Genomic DNA, 18888 nt, shown 5'->3' on the forward strand with positions numbered 1-18888 from the left:
AATTCTGCTTGACCAATCTGACAGAGACATGAAAATTTCCACCTCCAAGAATACTGAGGCATGCTCACTTTTGTAGAAGTTACTGGGAAGAGGGGCACAGACATGTGAGGAGAGGAAAGGAGGAGAGGCAGGAGAGGAGGGGTAAGGCGGGTAGAACTGTCACAGCTGGTGCAGCTTCTGCACCAATATGCCAGCCTGGATTGCAGCGTGAACAGTTAGTGCAATTTTCTCCTTGGATGGGTCTATGATTTTAAATGGTACTAGCTCAGATTTTGCCCAGGTTGTTGTCAGACCACTTTCTTGAGAATGTTTCCTATGATGTATTCCTAGACGAGAGTGTGGAAGCATCAGGGAATTCCAGATTGAATTTATTTCATTTAATTCCAGAAGCAAAAGGGAATTAATCTTGAACTCATCACTGACCTTGTGTTTGGCAATTTCAAAATACTGTAAGGCAAATCCACAGCATCTGTCTACTATGCACTGGGGACAGTGGCTGTTGGGCACTGCCTCATCGGTTAGGACACTGTTAAGTTTGTTAAGATAGCCAGAGCCTGGCCGGCTGAGAAGGAGTGAACAGTGCAGGGGAGACTGCTGAGACCAGGGAGTAGACCCTTCTTCCCTGTGCTGTGTTCCAGCCTTCTACTTTTCTTCAGCCCATTTCCTGCAGGGTTCAGGTAATAATGATAGTAATGATGAACATCACCCCCACCCCCACCATCATCATCATCGTGGTCACCACCACCACCATCAACATGACCACCACCATCACCATCACCATCATAACAGAGACTAACATTTATTGTGTGCCTACTATGTGTACGGCTTTGTTTTAAGTGCTTTACATATGTTAACTCAATAATTACTACAACTGCATCTAGTAGGTATTAGTATTATTAACTCCCTTTACAAATGTGGAACTTGAGACATGGACTTGCCCAAGGTCACACAGCTAGTAAAGTGGCAGAACCAGAACTGAACACTGGCAGTGTGGTTTCAGAGCTTACACACACAACCACTTCTCCCCTGCCTTGTCTGGCTAACTCCACTCTACAAGAACCTGCTTCTTTTAAAAGCCGAATTCCATGTGGAACTTGTTTATACCTCTGGAGCCCAAGAAGAGGTCTCTGCTGACCTTGCTGTGGCTCCCACCTTTTGCTCTTCCCCTGGGCTCCTTGTGGGGACACATGGAGACAGCCCGTCAGCAACCCCAGGCACTGGGTGCTACATCGGGACACCACAGGTGTGACTATTCATGATGAATGGTCCTGGGTTTAAGTGAGGCAGTAACAGCAGCACAGCCTAGCTGATGAGAACAAGAAGTGCTCTCCAGAAGCTGTGGCAAGCAGCCAGGAAAGGGGGCAGAAAATCATAAAAGCAAAGATGAAAGAGGTGGACATAAAGATGGGTAGAAATAATTATGGGTTATCGATCCCAATAGACACTGTGGCAAGAAGCTTATGCTTCTCTCTTGATTTTCAGAACCGTTCTAGGCCTAGAATTAGTACTTCAAGAAAGGTTCATTTTCTTTTACTCTACATCTTATATCACAAAACTCAAACAGTCTTTACAGAAGCATCATTCCTGGTTCCAAGTTGTGAGGTGACTACTTGCAGGTGAATGCAGTTAGTGGACGTGTTTTGTTTGTTCCGCTCAGGTTTTGTTTTTGATTAAATAAATTGCCAACTTTTAGAAATCTAGAGATTTTTAATAAAAATCTGGACTCTCAGCTTCTCCTTAAAATGTAAAAGATCTGGCAACACCAGCCTCATATTCTCACGAGGCAGAGGTGTGCTGGTAAACGTGTAACAACCAGCTCTCCAGGAAAAAAAAATGCCCCTGTAGGATTTGCCCATTTCTGTGGTAGCCAACGTCAGGCTGCCAATGTGACGGCACAATCAGCTCTTGTGAACCAAGCCAGTCAAGGGTTTTCAGCTGAGAGGGTGTTCAGGCAGCTCTGTGACTTACTTCTTCTACCTACTCCTACTGAATCAAACAACCCTAAGGAAAGGGAAGGCCCCGTATCACCCTTGGGAACAAGAGAAGAACCTACATTTCTGCAACTTTCAGGAGGTTCACCAAGAAACAATGCAGACAAGCATCAGCAAGTTGGTACAAAGCAGACTTTCAGCAAAGGTTTGTTCACTTTTTTCTACCCCCGCTCTTTCTGCTGCTCCCACTGTCTATGGGATCCTTACCCAAATCTAAATCCTCTCCATCTTTTCAAGGCCTGGCTTCAAGATAACAGAAATCAAATCACATCTAGAACATTGAAGAGTGTCTCAAGAACTCAAGATTTTTGAAGTTAGGAATAGTGTCCTATTCAACTGGGGACCCTTCACACTGGCCTTGAGCACAGCACTGACTACGCTGTAGGTGTTTAGTAAGCGCTTCCTGGATGACCTGAAAGACAAGTGCCATGCTTAGGGGAAATCTAACCAAAAACTGATTTTCTTCATCCAACAACACTCATGCTGCCCCCTCACTTTGTACATAATTAGGTGAGCGAGGCTGAGGGAGGTGGGGCGCCTGGCTAGGATGCTCAGCAAGGAAACGGATGAGCTGAATTTCAAGTCCTGGTCTGACAACTTCCCAAGTCTGTGCCTCTTCTAAGGAGCTGGGCTCTGCCATCTTTTTGGATCCTTTCCTACCCCTATGAAGCAGGTGCATGGATGTTCTTTCTTCCTGTTTTACAGAGGAGGAAATGGAAAATCATGGCCAGTAAATGGATCCATCTTGGTAGGGACCAGCACAATACCCATATCCTGCACCCAGGCCTGATTTTAGCAGGTGGAAGAAAGGTCAGGAAATGCAACAGGGGAAAGGGTAGAGGCAAGTGGATGAGGAGAGGGTAAAAGCAAGAGGATGTACAAGTCCTCAGTGCTTGGCACGAAGACCACAGCGCTCCCATCAAGTTCTGGCCCCCATACCTGCACAGCCACCACTGACAAGACCTCCACGGAGATTCGATTAAACTCATCAAAACAGCCCCAGGCACCGGTCTGAGCAAGGCCTTTGTAGATGTTGCCGCAAGACTGCAACAAAATGTACAAAGATTAAATTACTATCTGCTGGGCTTACTGTTACGCATCTAAATAATTTTCCATCCCCTTTATTGTAGAACTTCCAGTTCCCTAAAGACCACTGGTTAGAAACTCGTATTAAAATTTCAAGGACAATTAAAATTTTGATGGCTTTGGGTGCCAACATAAGTCATGGGATCAAACAGAACCTTTTCAAGACACTTCGACCAAAATCCCTTTAAAATGTCATCAGGCTTGTATTGATTCTGTAGCTTTCAAAATCCCAGGAAACGAATAAAATATTACATTTTGTGCACCATACAGACAAAAATCCTTCCACTCAGCCTTCAGCATGTGCTGATGAAAAAGTTTACGTCTGTCTCTTTGAATTCATGCAAAATACCCAGGTTTCCCAGAGTGATGGGAAGCTGGAGATGTGGGTGGGAAGGGATAACCTCTTTTGGAAATAAACTACAGGTAAATCTTTTTAAGTGAGAGTAAGGGGATAATTTCAGATGGGAGATGGTATATCTGTCCTAAAAGTGAAAACCACTCTGGCCATTCAGTGTGAACTAGTAAACCATGGAGCCATATAAAGGGAGAGACAGCTGGGAGACACTCAAGGCCATTGGCAAGGAAACATCACTGATGTGCTCAGAACATGCAAATAGTCGAGAAGTCCATTCATTTACTCAGTGGGCAGTTTTTGACTATCTATCTGCTCCATGCATAGCTCACGTGCTAGACCCAGAGAGGCTCAGTCCCTCTAAGAGCTTCTAGTTAGGTTGTGGAGATAAGGGATACAAATAAAACAGGTGAATTGCTACATGAGCAGTGGTTCCAATGGATAATATAGATCACAAATGTTATGCAGTTCAGAGAGGGGTGGGTCAAAGTGCTCTAGATGGATCCGTTTTGCCAAAGAAGTGAATTTCACATAGTACTACAACAGCACTTTCCAAAGTTTATTTCATGGAATGCCAAAGCTGGGAGATGCTCCTTGAAGACAAGACTCTCTGGTAAATCAAGTTTGGAAAACACTGCTTTCTATAACCCACTTTGGTCAATTTACAATGTATAAGGGCATTTTAAGGGCCCTGAGAAGTCAGGCAAAATTAAATTAGTTCAACTTTGTTATATGGCTAGGATTTTTTTTTTTTCTCATGTGACCCCTGATTTTCTCAGAACGCATTCTGGCAAACATTAGCGTAGTGGAAGGAAAACAAGAACAGAACCAGAAGGTCTGGAGTATTGATATCTCACAGAAGTACATGGTATCTTCAGAACATACATTGGAATCATGGCTTAATAAGATAACAGTATCTGTGCAGGCATAGCAGAAGGATAAGGGCTTTCCAGGAGGAGGAAGGATTATGGACAAAGGATGAGCAAAGTCATGGTATGTACAGAGAAAAATAAAGGTGTCATTTTGGCATGAAAGTTGATTTAATAAAGAGGGTCATGGTTCTGAAAAGGCTTGAATTATTATAAGAGATCTTTGGAGGTTTGGAGCAGAGAAAAACATGATTAAATCAGTATTTTAGGAGACCCAGTCTAACATCACACAAGCTAGGTTAGATGCGGGGCAGACTTTGAAAACAGAGGGAAGAAGCAACCCCACCTTTTACTAAGCTCCTTGAATTAAGTGATTTCTCTATTCATGCAACAAATCTACTCTGAGTCTGTGCTATGTGCTAGGGGTTGTCCTAGGTCATGAGGATTCAGCCCTGAACAAGGGAGAATTGACCCGATCCTCAGGGTTTTGGATCCTAATGGGGAAAACAGAAAACGAACACTGAACTATCAGTAGTGATAAGTCCCAATGGAGTCTTAACATGAAGGTAATGTGGCTATTTATTTATTCATTGTTTTATTGAGATGTAATGGACATGTAGCTATTTCAGATTGAGAAGTCACAGTCTCCCTGAGGAGGTGACATGAGTTCTAGGCATTGTGTTTGTGTGCTCAAAAAATTCTGCAGGTGGTTATTGCTCGTATTATATTCATGAGTGTATGTGTGTGTGTGTATACATATGTATATATACACATATATATAATAAAACATAATATATATTTTATATTTCATTTATATGACATACTTATATTCCCGAACTTCTGCTTAGTATTTGTGACATTTGACAGGTTGCCATATATACATGACATTTGACAGGTTGCCACACACACACACACACACACATATATATATATATATGTAAAATAATAAAACAACCTGTCTGGGGCTTCCCTGGTGGCGCAGTGGTTGAGAGTCTGCCTGCCGATGCAGGGGACACGGGTTCGTGCCCCAGTCCGGGAGGATCCCACATGCCACGGAGCGGCTGGGCCCGTGAGCCATGGCCGCTGAGCCTGCGCGTCCGGAGCCTGTGCTCCGCAACGGGAGAGGCCACAACAGTGAGAGGCCCGCGTACCGCAAAAGGAAAAACAAACAAACAAACAAACAAGAAACAACCTGTCAACTATCACATATACACACATTACATATATGTATATCACATACACACATTATATATATATCGCCACCTGTCAAAGGTTATAAACACTAAGTCAGAGTTTTGAGAATCAAAATCCATGCTTCTCCAGCTAACAGTGGTTTTAAAACATTTTAAAGCTGTGGATACCTTTCATCAAATGGAAATCCAATATATAAAACAGAAGAAAGTAGAGTTTCCATAGGGGGATAATCGTCACCCCACACTTTACCCCCAAGGGCCTGAGCAGAACCCAGAACTCCATGTGGCCCCGTTTTTTGACAGGAAACAATTAAGATGTCACCACAACAGCACAATGGTACCATTAGCTGGGCTGGGCTGGGTTGTTGCCTTGCCATAAGGCGGTGAGTTTCTGGGACAGCATAAGGGCTCTCAGAATAAGGTTGAAGGCCTGGAAGCGAGAGCATTGCTGAAGGAAGCATAAACATTGCTGACTGATTAGAATGATGGAAGGAAGGACAGGAAACAATTAAGATGTCTTAAGATGTCCACCCTGGCCTACGGGGAAAAATAAGATGATTAGTATTGATGCGATGAGGAACCTGGCCGGAAGGAAACAGGGAGTCAGCAGGAACTGTCTGAGAAGAGTATTGACCGAATATGAGAGAAGGGCATCCAAACGGAGGCCTCTACTGCCTAGTTAAAGACACTACCAGAACTTGGGTTAAACTGGAAAACAGATTCAGGAGTCATCCGTATAAAAGTAAAACTTGAAGTGATGAAAGGGGGTCAAAAATGAGATCAAGAAGGCAAGATCAGATAGAATTGTGGAAGGATAATGTTTCAGAAGCGTAGCGAGCAGGGTTTCTCAAGGAGTGGGAGCTCTATAGTATTGATGCCATGGAGAAGTCACAGAATTCCAGATACTTTCAGATTCAAAGTCATTTGATGTTTCAGCAATAGCCTCTCCAGACTGAGGTCCAGGGGGAAAGTATTGCTGCTATAATATGAAGAATGTCTTAGCACTAAAACAGCAACTATTTCCAGAGAAAGTGGCTAGTTTTATGGGTTTTCCAACCAGCACTAGTAGAGTAAAGCAAACCCTAACCCTAACCCTTTCCCCCAAGCCTCCACACAGTTCTTGAGTCCACCCCATTACCCAACGCCTCCCTACAGAATTCCTGAGGCAGAGGGGATTGTGAGGGTCCTTGACAAAGCCCAAACTCTCCTCTTTCCTCCTCCTCTGTTTCACCACCGACCCACACCCTCCCCACGTTCACTAAGTATCATTTAATTTTTTCAAGCCTCTCAATCTTTCTTTTCCGTTTCTGCTACCCCATCATCCGGCTTCTCTGCTTCTCTGGTTTGAACGACTGCAATGTTCTTCCTAAAAATGTTCCTCCCCCCACTTCCAGTCTCTTCCTGTCTCCCTTCATCTGGCTGCCCAGGGAGTCTTCCTTAAAGACCGTTTGTCTTCATCACGCTCCTGCTTCAGTCCTGCAGCCTGCAGCGTTTCTGGGGCCTGACACCTCAAGGTCAGAGCTTCCCAGTGGTCTTGTGTTCCTCCTCTCCCCGCTCAACCCCATCTCCCAGCCTCCCCTGTTCCCCGAGCCACTCGAATGGACTCCACCGTGGTTCCACGTTTGTTTCTAGCTTGTTCTCTGGAGATACTGAAACAGAATGGGCTGCTGTGAGTGACGCTGGTGAAGGCTCTTTCTGACCTTCACTCCTTTCCTCTCCTCGCCCCAGACAAACCCTGTGAAGAGAGCTCAGGGTGAAGTCGGCACAGGGAGCAGGGGAAGGACAGCAACTGCACAAAGAACTCGGTCCTGTTTTTGAAGCTGATGTTTTAGTGGGTGGGGTTGAGTTAAAATGTCGCATGCCCTGTTTGGTGCTCATCCAAACCTTAACAACCTTAAACAACCTCAGCTCTCACCTCCTCCACGATGTCTCTTCTGACCAGCGCACTTGGCGGCTCTCCCACAGCTCTGGAGCATTCCAGGGATTAGAGTTCGTAGAACACGCATTAGCACTCAGGGTAATGCTGTCTGCTATCTCCCCTAATTATTTCATATATCCTTCCTGTCTCTCCTAATGGACTGGGTTATGCTTACTCTATCTATCTATCTATCTATCTATCTGCCATTCATCTATTATCTCTCTCATCTCTGTCATCTATCTACCTACGTATCTTTATTTCCTTTCTTTGCTCCTTCCTCCTTTCCTTCCTTCCTTCCTTCCTACCCATCTATCTCTTATATATCTATCTATCATCTATCGTTTATCTATTTATATCTATCATTCATCTATTATCTCTCTCATCCCTGTCATCGGTTGACCTGCCTATGTTTTCTTTCTTTCCTTTTCTCCTTCCTTCTTTCTTCCTTTTTCTTTCTTTCTCTCTCTTTCTTTATCATCTATCTATCTACCTACCTATCTATCTCTGATATCCTCCCATGATTCCCAACAGATGCTGAGCAATGGTGATACTCAATAAATTAAGTTGATTGCTGGTGTGTACTCTGAGATAAAAATAATTCCAAATAGCTGGACAACAAAGGGAAGAGGAGGTTTGCAAACTGCTTACTTATTGAGGCTGTTTGGTTACAAAGGATGTTTGGTGTCTAGGAAGGGATCACCTTACCTTTGCTGTATCTCACTACGGCTATACCTACTGTTCTTGCTCTGATCTGTGTCTGTACTAGACGCACATGACTGAAGCTTTGCACAGTTCAAACAAATTAAGGGCAGACTCCTCCTTTCACCCTGTACTCTTAGAGGAATTGGTGGGGTCAGGGTTCAGTAATAAGTTGTGGGGTTTTTTGTGTTTTTTTTTTGTGGTACGCTGGCCTCTCACTGTTGTGGCCTCACCCAGTGCGGAGCATAGGCTCCAGATGTGCAGGCTCAGCGGCCATGGCTCATGGGCTCAGCCACTCCGCGGCATGTGGGATCATCCCGGACCGGGGCATGAACCCGTGTCCCCTGCATAGGCAGGCGGACTCTCAACCACTGCGCCACCAGGGAAGCCCAGTAATACGTTTTTGAGAGGACTGGGTAAAATGACCTTAGTGACCTCTGGCCACGGGGCCAACTCATCTCTTGCTATTTCCCATGTTAAGCATTACTTAGAAGAAATCTGGCTGATTTTCTTCAATCAGTACCCCAGGTCTTCCACATCTAAATGAGTGTGTCCTCCAGAATGTTGGGTGGGAGAGTATATTTATCTCAGCAGTGCTGCCATTGATCAACTCTAGAAGAATCTAGAAACTTAAAGTAATCCTTAAAGTTTAGCTTGTTCCTTTAGAGGGGAAAAAAATTGTTTCTTCTTCCAGCCTGCTTAAAGAGAAACAGTATCTTTATGTGTTGATCAATAAAGGCAACCATATTAAAATTTAGTGTGTGACTATGAGAAGACAGCTATTTTGGGTCTGAATCCTCATTTTGTTTGCTTTATATGAGAAAACATGATGCTATAGGATTCTGTAACTCTGCACAGCAGAATTTTATATACAAGAGAAATTATTAAAGTTATAGCAGATCAGTCTCATTTACAGAGTTCTATACGTGGTAACTTAAAGTATTATCTTGCAGTCTCTAAATTTATTTATTTATTTTTGTGGTACACGGGCCTCTCACTGTTGTGGCCTCTCCCGTTGCGGAGCACAGGCTCTGGGCGCACAGGCTCAGCAGCCATGGCTCACGGGACCAGCCGCTCCGCGGCATGTGGGATCTTCCCGGACCGGGGCACGGACCCGCATCCCCTGCATCGGCAGGCGGACTCTCAACCACTGTGCCACCAGGGAAGCCCCTAAATTTATTTTCAAATAAAATTTATTTTACAGGCAATATATCACATCATATATATATATAAATATTTGATCTATTTAGTGCAAATGTTTTCTTTTTCCACTCTAAATTTATTTACCTGCTATCCTATTTTCAAAAGAAAACTTAAGGGCAGTTTACAAAAATATATACAATAAAACAAAATAGAAATGAGACAGTGAGACAATCTGTTATTATGCTTTTTTCAAAAAAAAGAATCTGAATAAGGTCTAGTTGTGAGCAGAACGTTGCTAGCACAGAAGTGACCTAATGGCCTCTTGTTTCTTTTTCATTTCTCTATGACACAGAGCCTGGAATACATCAAAAAATGTAAAAATGATGAGTGCCTGGATGAAGAACATTACCCTTGCACTTGTCTTTGTGTACCTCTTGCTAAGAATAGAGGTTACTCTAGTATGTCTTTGGAAGCCAAACCTAGAATATTTTGCCCTTGTAGAAATTCTGGGGAAATGCCCACTTTTCCACAAGAGCACATCTATGACTTTTATGTGAAGATTTTTATATCAGCCACTTATGAGCCTTTCTGTGGTTCTGGGTCAAATAATGAATTTAGGCCTTTGGATATATGTTCAGCTTCTCCATTTTATAGATGATGAAAGGAAGACCCCAGAGGTGAAGTCATCTCTCTGTGGTTGCCAAGCTTATCAGTGGAAGTGGATTCCACGGTGCTAAAGTTTACAGGGAGGTCCACAAGCTCCTGAGGGCAAGGGTCCTCAGGCCTCCTGTGAAGGAGCAGGGACGTCCCTGTCTGGGCCTCTGAGCTGGACCAGGGTGGCGAGGATGAAGCTGCGGCCCAGCTCCTAGTCCCCCCAACGCTGGGCCTGTACCTTGTAGTCCATCTGCTCGGAGCAGTTAAACACGTAGACCATGATGCCCAGCGCTCGGCCCAGGTCCTTGGTGGTCTCTGTCTTGCCTGTGCCTGCAGGTCCTGCTGGAGCCCCGCTCATGGTCAGGTGCAGAGACTGGGTGAGGGTGATGTAGCACCTGCCGAACACAGGAGGGTGGAGGTCACTCTCAGTGCCACAGGTGGCCCCACAAATAGCTCTGGCCCTGCTGGGTCCTAGGGAGATAGAACTGAGGTTCAAGGCCGTGAGAGACTTGGCACAGCTTCTGTGGAGGAAAGCCCAGAGCCCCCAGCTCTGTTCCCCTCTGCGCTGTGGGTGGAACCTTCTAAAGGGTCATCTGATCATGATGCTCCCTCCCTGAAGGGCACCAGGGGCTCTCAGCCCAGCCCTTCCTGACCTTGCCCCCGCTTACTTCTCTAGCTCATTTCTCATTGGTTCCTTCCCCCCAGCCCCAGTATATTTAAGTCCATTCATGAAGAGCTATTTTCACTTGCCCAGTGCTATGGTCTGAATGTTTGTGTCCCCACTAAATTCATATGTTGAAATCCTAACCCCCAAAGACAGTGGTGTTAGGAGGTGGGGCCTTTGGGAGGTGACGAGGTCATGAAGGTGGAGCCCTCATGACTGGGCTTAGTGCCTTATTAAGGTAGAGCGGTCCTTGCCCCTTCTACCATGTGAAAACACCGTGAGAAGGCACCAGCGGTGAGCCAGAAAAAGGGCCCTCACAAGAGCACGACTATGCTGGCACCTTGATCTTGGACTTCCCAGCGTCCAAAACTGTTGAGGTCAAGTCCCCCGAAAACTGAGTTCCTCTACCGAGTTAATGATTAACCTCTTTACCCAAAACATTATTCCTTTTCTCGTCCAACACCTGTTCCCCTCAAGATTGAGGGGTATCAAAGGGGGAATTGAAACTGCATATAAGCCCCTGGGTCCCTGTCCTTTAAGATAACAGCCTTTTGCTTTAGTCTCCCAGGCCTCCCCTGAGTCTCCAAAGGCTGGCTCAAGAGTTAATGATTAGGAAATGTGAAGATGGAGAAACAAAGAATACCTGTTGGACCGGGAAACTGGTACAGTTTAGACTCTAGACGAGCCCCACAGCAGGTCCCGAACACCCAGGCCCCTGAAAGCTACAGATACAGGCCCGACACACACCCCCCCCAAGCTGTTCTTACCGGAAGCAGACCCCACCAGGGTGAAAATTGCCAACCGCCAGCATTTAGAGCCCAGACCGGTTGAAACCAGATGATTGGTGATACTCGAAACTTCACATTGATGCCAACCAATTCACGAATAGGACAAGCCAACCAGGCTCCCTGCAGCCCCCTCCCTCACTCTCACGCTGCCTTTAAAACCTTTGTCTCCGAACCGGCAACTTGGAGATGGTCTTAGGACACTAATCCACCATCTTCCCACGTTGCTGGGCTCCTGAATAAAGCAACTTTTCCTTTTCCACCAACACTTGTCTCTCGAATTGGCCTGTCGAGCGGCGAGCAGCTGAACTTGGGTTCCGTACCGGCCTTGTCCAGTTACACCGTGAGAAATAAATTTCTGTTGTTTATAAGCCACCTAGTGTTTGGTATTTTGTTATAGCTGACTGAACAGACTAAGATGCCAGACACAGTAGGACTGTGCTTGTCCCTCTCTCCTCCCCCATCCAGCTCCTGACCGTTCTTAGAGTCTACCTGGATCAGGTTCTGCTTAGCTGATGGTTCCTAGCCCCCGGGACTCATTTTTGCCATGACTTCACCCGCAAGTATTCCCTGAGCCCTCAAACAATGGGGTGAGCGAGCAGAGTAGCTCAGCTGAACTCCCACTCCACTGCGCTCCACCGTGACTCCCAACTATATATGTCATACACCTCTTCCACATATATCCTCATAAGAAGATGACAAAATGTGCCTTTGGATAATAAGCCCATGAAAAGATGCTCAAAATCATTGATCATTAGGGAAATGCAAATTAAACCCACAGTGAGATACCATGACACACCCACTAGGAGGGCTACAATCAAAAAGACAGACAATAACAAGTGTCGGTGAGGATGCGAGAAAACTGGAAACCTCCTACATTGCTGGTGGGAATGTTAAATGGTACAGCTACTTAGGAAGACAGCTTGACAGTTTCTTAAAAAGTAAAGTTTACCATATGATTCATCAATTCCCCTTCTAGGAATTACCCAAGGATAATATGAACGTATGTTCACACAAAGACTTATGCAGGAATGTTCAAAGCAGCAATATCCATAACACTAAGAAACTGGAAACAACCCAAATGTCCATCAACTGTGAATGGAATAACAAAATGTGATATATCCATGCAATGGGCTACGATTTAGCAATATAATGGAAGGAAGTACTGATACATGTTACAACATGGATGAACCTGAAAAACATTATGCTAAGTGAAGGAAGTCAGATACAAAAGATCTCATATTATTTCATTTATGAAATGTCTGGAAAACACAAAGATAGACAGAAGATCAGTGGCTGCCTAGGAAGGGAGGTGAGGCTGAGTTTGGACTGAAAACAGGGTGACGGCAATGTTGTAAAACTAGATTGTGGTAATGGCTGCACAAGTCTAAGAATTTACTAAAAATCATCGATTTGTACATTTGTAATGGGTGAACTTTAAGACATGTAAATTATATCTCAATAAAGCTTTTAAAACCGTGCCATTGACCTAACTTTTTAATACTCAGAAAATCAGTACAGAGGCTTTCAACTTGCAGGCTAGATGGGGAGGGGACATCTGAGGGGTCCTCTGAAATGCACTCTGTTTGGTTCTGAATCTGATGCTAGAGTTGACCAGAAACTCTGAGCTAACACCTTTCTTGCCAGATGGTGACTGCATCCTCACTGCAACCAAAATTGTTTTGAAAAGACTTGGAGTTCCTGAACTCTCCTTTAATTAAGTGTGAAATTCCCATAGCTACCTCAGCCTTTGAAAATGAAACCCAGGAAGGTAGTTTCTCCAGGTGGAGAGGAGAGTATGCAGAATTATGATTCTACTTGGAGTTTTCCTGTGTAATGGGGGGCTGGCTGCATTTAACTCCTGGTGAGCTGGGCTCATGCAGCTGCCTCACTTTTCCCTGTGGATTAAGCTCACATCAGAGTTGTTGATCTGTTAGGTGGGCCACAAAGTGAGGTGAGTCAGGGTTAAGGTGAAAAGCTAGGTCCCATCTCACCTTGCTCGGTCACTGTTACCATTTGGCAATGCTTCTCTCCAACACTGGTAGCTAGATCTTCAGAGTTCCATGTGCAGCCTTAACTGTACCTGCTCTCCTAGGCTGAGTTCTGGCTCCAGACTGGCCCCAAGGCCTTCTACCTCTGCCAGTCTCAGGTTCCTTCCAGAACCTGGAGGGCCTGCTGCAGCCCTGTAACCCCCCAGGAGGAAAGGCAGCTGCCTGGATGGGTGGAATCCTGGCCCCCAGCCAACTCTCCTCCCCACTCTCTTTCCCACCCCCTTTCTGTCCCATGGCTGCCTTCTCTGCCAGCCAGAGGGCAATTCAGACTTCTTCTCTCTGCAGCAGCAGGGCTCTCAAGGAATCTGAGAGTCTAGAAGCACAAGGTTCCACAAAAATAGAATTCTCATAGAAAACTCAAGAATCTCCCAAAAGAAATCCTTAGAACTGGGTGTCAATCTCTTTTTGAGCATCTACTGAGCTTCTGATTATCGCCAGAAGAAGCACGTGGGGGGAAATGTCAAAATACATATACATTTGCCCATAATAATAGAACTCTAGAGCTGGAAGGCATTTCTGAGATCAACTAATCTAATCCCCTTAAATTACAGATGGATTGACTGATGTTCAGGGAGGGGAAGTGGGCTGGCTGTCTAAGGAGTTCTAATAACCAAGGCAGGGACAGTGGGGCTTTAACGTGGGCCATGAGGAAAACACAAAGAAAAGAAAGAAAGAGTATTCCCTTCTTCTGTGTGGGGGGCCACTGAGCCAGTAGGATGTCCTAGTTCTTTGGGACACACGCTCCTCCTCTAAGATTCTGTCTGTGGTCTTTAGTTAGATTGTTAGATCCATCTCTTTAAACATCTAAGCCGGCTCCTTCAATCTGCTCCTGTTTCCTAGTGAGGGGGGCAGATCATGCTATTGTGGTTTAAGGCAAGGACTGAGGAGTCAGACACACTGAGTTCAAATCTTGCCTCTACTGCAAAGTGTTTGTGAAACTCGGCCAGGTTATTAAACTTTGGTGCCTTAAAAACATGTGTCACTGGGGTCCATCACACAGTATTTTCTTTGTACAAAGGAATTTAGATAAATCTGCTGCCTCAGAAAAAACTGCAATTGTGAAAATGGGAAGGAATCCTTTAAGAAGAGCTGTTGCCTTAACCAACTAACCACAACATGAATATGGATCAATTTAGTCTGATTGCTTATTGGGAAGACAGGCCTTTAGTGCTGGAAGAGGCCTCAGAGGCTTGTCTCTTTAACCATGCCAGGCTTCTCCCATTAAATCCTTCAAATACAATCACATAGCCTTTTCTTCCAGTAAGCCATGTCTATTATTTTAGAAGCCAGCTCCTTCCACTGTGGGTCAGTTCTAATTGTTTGAAAGGCCTTCTTAATATCGAGCTGAAGCTGGTTTTGCTTTCTTTGGGCAAATGGTGTCTACAGGCTTTGTTCTTATTTGACCCACCAGGCTCTTGTGAGGACAAGACGAGACAAGAGATATGAAAGTGCCTTGGAAAACAGAAAGCTGATCCACTTTCAAGGTATTATTTCTTAAGGTAATAAATATATGAAATGTAGCTTTCCCTTTTTTAGACAAACAACTGGCAGATTAATGAAAATATCAAAGGTGTTGTATCTTGATTTCAGGTATGTATAGACTGGCTATCCCAGACGTGTGGTCTGGCTAATCTTAGAGCTGGTGAAATCACTTGATTTGTATTCATTTCCTATTGCTACCACACAATAAGGGCTTAAAACAACACCCATTTATTATCTCACTTCTGTATGTCAGAAGTCAGGTGGCTCCTCTACTGAGGGTCTCACAGGGCCAAAATCAAGGTATCAGTTTGGCTGGACCCTTATCTGGACACTCTGGGGAAGAACCTGCTTCCAAGCTCATTTGAATTCTTGGCCGAATTAAATTCTACCAGTTGTAGTACTGAGGTCCTAGGCACATGCTGAGGCTGGGGGATCTCTCAGCTCCTAGAGGCCACTGTACCATCCTTGCACAGGGCTCGCTCCATCCTCAAAATCAGCAATGGCATGAAAAATTCTTCTCATGCTTCAAGCCTCTCTGACCTTCCCTCTGCCCTCAGCCAGGAGAAGGCTCTACTTTTAAGGTCTCATAAAATTATATTGGTTCACCTGAATAATTTCGTTTTTGCAGTAAAGCAAAATATAATCATGAGAATGATATCATCCTATTTATAGTTTTCACCCACGCTCAAAGAAGAGGAGATGATACAAGGGAAAATGTCGCTGGGGATCATTCCTAGAATTCCACCTACCACATGGTTCAATAATCATAACTGAGGAATGAACGTGGATGCAACAATATCTACCTGGAGGGAGGCCTCTAGTGGCATTACCAGGACACAGACTCCTGATGTTCAATATATTCATAGATAACTTGAATTAAGAAATAATTGATTAGATAGAAGGTAGACCAAAATTCTAAATAATTTTAGCAGTTGAAAATGATGTGGTAGACCCAACAAAGTGAAACTTAAGAAGAACAAATGCAAATTAATCTTCCAAGCACTTGCATGTACATGGAATGGGGGCAATGTGGTTAGATGGCAAGTCACAGGAAAAAGACCCAGGGATTGCGATAGGTTCCCAACTCAACATAAGAAATAGCACTAATAGAAGAATGTCCTTAGCAACAACTGAAAACAAATCTGTCCATCTTATAATATTTTAATATTTAAAATTTGAAAATTGTTTGTCCTCAGCATAAATACCTCCAATTCTAAGATCCATTCCTTATGCCATGTGGTTATGAGGTCCTTCATCATCTAGTGCTCATCTTCGTTTGCCTACACTAGTTGGTAAATGTCTTTCTCAAAACGTGACAGGAACAACTGAGAGCAATGAGTGACATATGATCTACCAAGAATAACACACACTTAGTAACTAAACTTGAATAGTTTAATTATGCTTCATATTATGTGTATGGTTCAAATATAACTAGAAATTCTAGAAGTGACTTAGAGAAAGGAGAATCAAGAGCATAATTCTTAGAATTTTTAATATGGGGCAGTAGATGGGAAGAATAGGAGATAAATTTACAAAAAACCAATTTTCTCCTATATGTAAATGAAAAGAAAGTTAAAGATATAATGAAATTAAGCAAATATTTCTTAGTTACAACACCAAAAGCACAGTCCATAAAAGAAAAATCTGACAACCTGGACCTCATCAACATTAAAAACTTTTGCACTTCAAAAGATGCCATGAAGAAAATGAAAAGATAAACAACAGGCTGGGATAAAATATTTGCAAACATATATGCAATATGTCCAGAATATACAAAGAAGTCTTAGAACTCAAAAAAGAGTACAAACAGATCAATCAAAAAATAGATAAACGATATGAACAGAAATGATGCCAAAGAAGATGTATAAATGGCCAACAAGCACATGAAAATATGCTCAATAACATTATTACAGAAATGCAAATTAAAACTCAAATGAGATGCTACTTCACATCCACTAGAATGGCTACAATAAATAAGACAGATAATAATAAATGTCAAGGATGTGGAGAAATGAGAAGCCTCATACATTGCTGGTGGGAATATAAGACGATCCAGCCACTTTGGAAAATAATTTGGCAGTTTATCAAAAAGTTAAACATAAAACTGCTGTACTACCCAGCAATTCCTCCCCTAGGTATACACCCAAGAGAAATGAAAACATACATCCACGCAAAGACTTGCAAGCAAATGTTCACAGCAGCATTGTTTATAATAGCCCCAAACTGAAAATTACCTAAGATGACTATATAGACAAAATGTGTCTTATCTGTAAAATGGAATATTATTCAGAAATAATAAGTAACAAACTACTGACACATGTTCTATCATGGATGAACCCCAAAACATTATGCAAAATGAAACAAGTCAGACACAAGAGACCACATGTTGTATTGTTCCATTTATAAGAAATGTCCGGAATAGGCAAGTTTATACAGACAGAAAGTAGATTAGTGGTTGACCAGGGCTGGGGGTGGAGTGAGGATCAACTACAAATGGGCATGAGGGATCTTACTGAGGGGCATAAACATGTTGCAAAATTGATTTACGGTGATGGTTACACTACTTGATAAAGTTACTAACACTTGGAATGGGCGAAATTTTTGACATAAAATAAAGCTCAATAAAGTTGTTTTAAAATATATATATATAGGGACTTCCCTGGCAGTCCAGTGGTTAAGACTCTGTGCTTCCACTGCAGGGGGCACAGGTTCAATCACTGGTCAGGGAACTAAGATCCTGCACGCTGTGTGGCACGGTCAAAAAAAACCCCACAAAAAACAAAACAAAACAAAAATATATATATATATAAAGTGAAGAAACAATCTTATATAGGACCAAAAAAATTAAAAACTACATAGAGATAACAATAAGAAACACTCAAAACCTATGTGAAGATACTTATAAACTTTTCTGAGAAACATAATTGAAGGTATGAACAAAGAAAAACAAATTACATATTATAAAGATGGCCTGGCCATTCTTTCAAAATCAATTTGAAGGTTTTAAGGCTCACCAATCAAAACCCTAATAATTTATATTTTAGAACTTGACAAAATGATGAAAGCTCATTTGAAAGAACAGAAGAACTTTAAGAAAAAGGAAAGGAAAGTGAAAATGAATGATACAGACCTTTACTATAAAAATATTACCACTCACAATAAAGTTACAATCCTTAAAGAGTATTGCATATAGATGGATTGATATACTGATGAAACAGAATAAGAATAGATACTTTGAAGCAGTTTGATAGACTCAAAACTGAATATGGTTGAGCAAACATCACAAACCAGTGAGGGAAAGGACCCATAACTCATGTGCTGGGCCTACTGACTACTTAGAAACAACAACAACAAAACATTTAATTATATGCTCCCTAACATAGTTTCTATGGGTTTTCCTTTCCCAGGACTCCACACTTTGGAAAGCCATCTCTCCTCTACATGGAGTATTCCCATGGGGCTGTCAATCAAAGTATTTCCCACCTTGCCAGAAGCTGCCTGCCAATGCAGGGGACACAGGTTTGAGCCCTGGTCTGGGAAGATCCAACATGCCATGGAGCAACTAAGCCCCTGTACCACAACTACTGAGCCTGCTCTCTAGAGCCCATGAGCCGCAACTACTGAGCCCGTGAGACACGACTACTGAAGCCCGCGTACCTAGAGCCCGTGCTCCGCAACAAGAGAAGCCACTGCAATGAGAAGCCCGCCCACCACAAGGAAGAGTAGCCCCCGCTCGCCACAACTAGAGAAAGCCCTCACAAGCAACAAAGACCCAACGCAGCCAAAAATAAATAAGTAAAATTAATTTATTAAAAAAAAGCTGTCCCACAAGGGGTGGGCACAAGGCTCGGCCTGAGCAAAATACTCCATCTCATCGTTTGCAGTAACTGGCTCAGAGACAGGCACATGATCCAAACAGGACCAATCAGGGTCCCTTTAAGGAATCTGACATATGGTGCTGGGAAAGAGAGGGTCTCTCTTCCTCCTGGATCTGGCGTGGG

At 43.4% G+C, this 18888-nt stretch overlaps 1 protein-coding gene across 1 annotated transcript in view; it reads right to left on the minus strand.

Annotated features, from left to right (window-relative positions):
* Positions 1 to 18888, minus strand: part of DNAH9 (dynein axonemal heavy chain 9) — a 301339-nt gene that overhangs the window by 184661 nt on the left and 97790 nt on the right. Inside the window, exons 27-28 of the mRNA XM_029211821.1 lie at positions 10144 to 10300; positions 2931 to 3035 (exon numbers count right to left, since the gene is read on the minus strand). Coding sequence (XP_029067654.1) covers positions 2931 to 3035; positions 10144 to 10300 — 262 coding nt within the window. The remainder of the gene's footprint in view (positions 1 to 2930; positions 3036 to 10143; positions 10301 to 18888) is intronic.

This window comes from Monodon monoceros, unplaced genomic scaffold, assembly GCF_005190385.1.
Source record: "Monodon monoceros isolate NGI ecotype Baffin Bay Population unplaced genomic scaffold, NGI_Narwhal_1 Super_Scaffold_9, whole genome shotgun sequence".
Classification (NCBI taxonomy): domain Eukaryota; kingdom Metazoa; phylum Chordata; class Mammalia; order Artiodactyla; family Monodontidae; genus Monodon; species Monodon monoceros.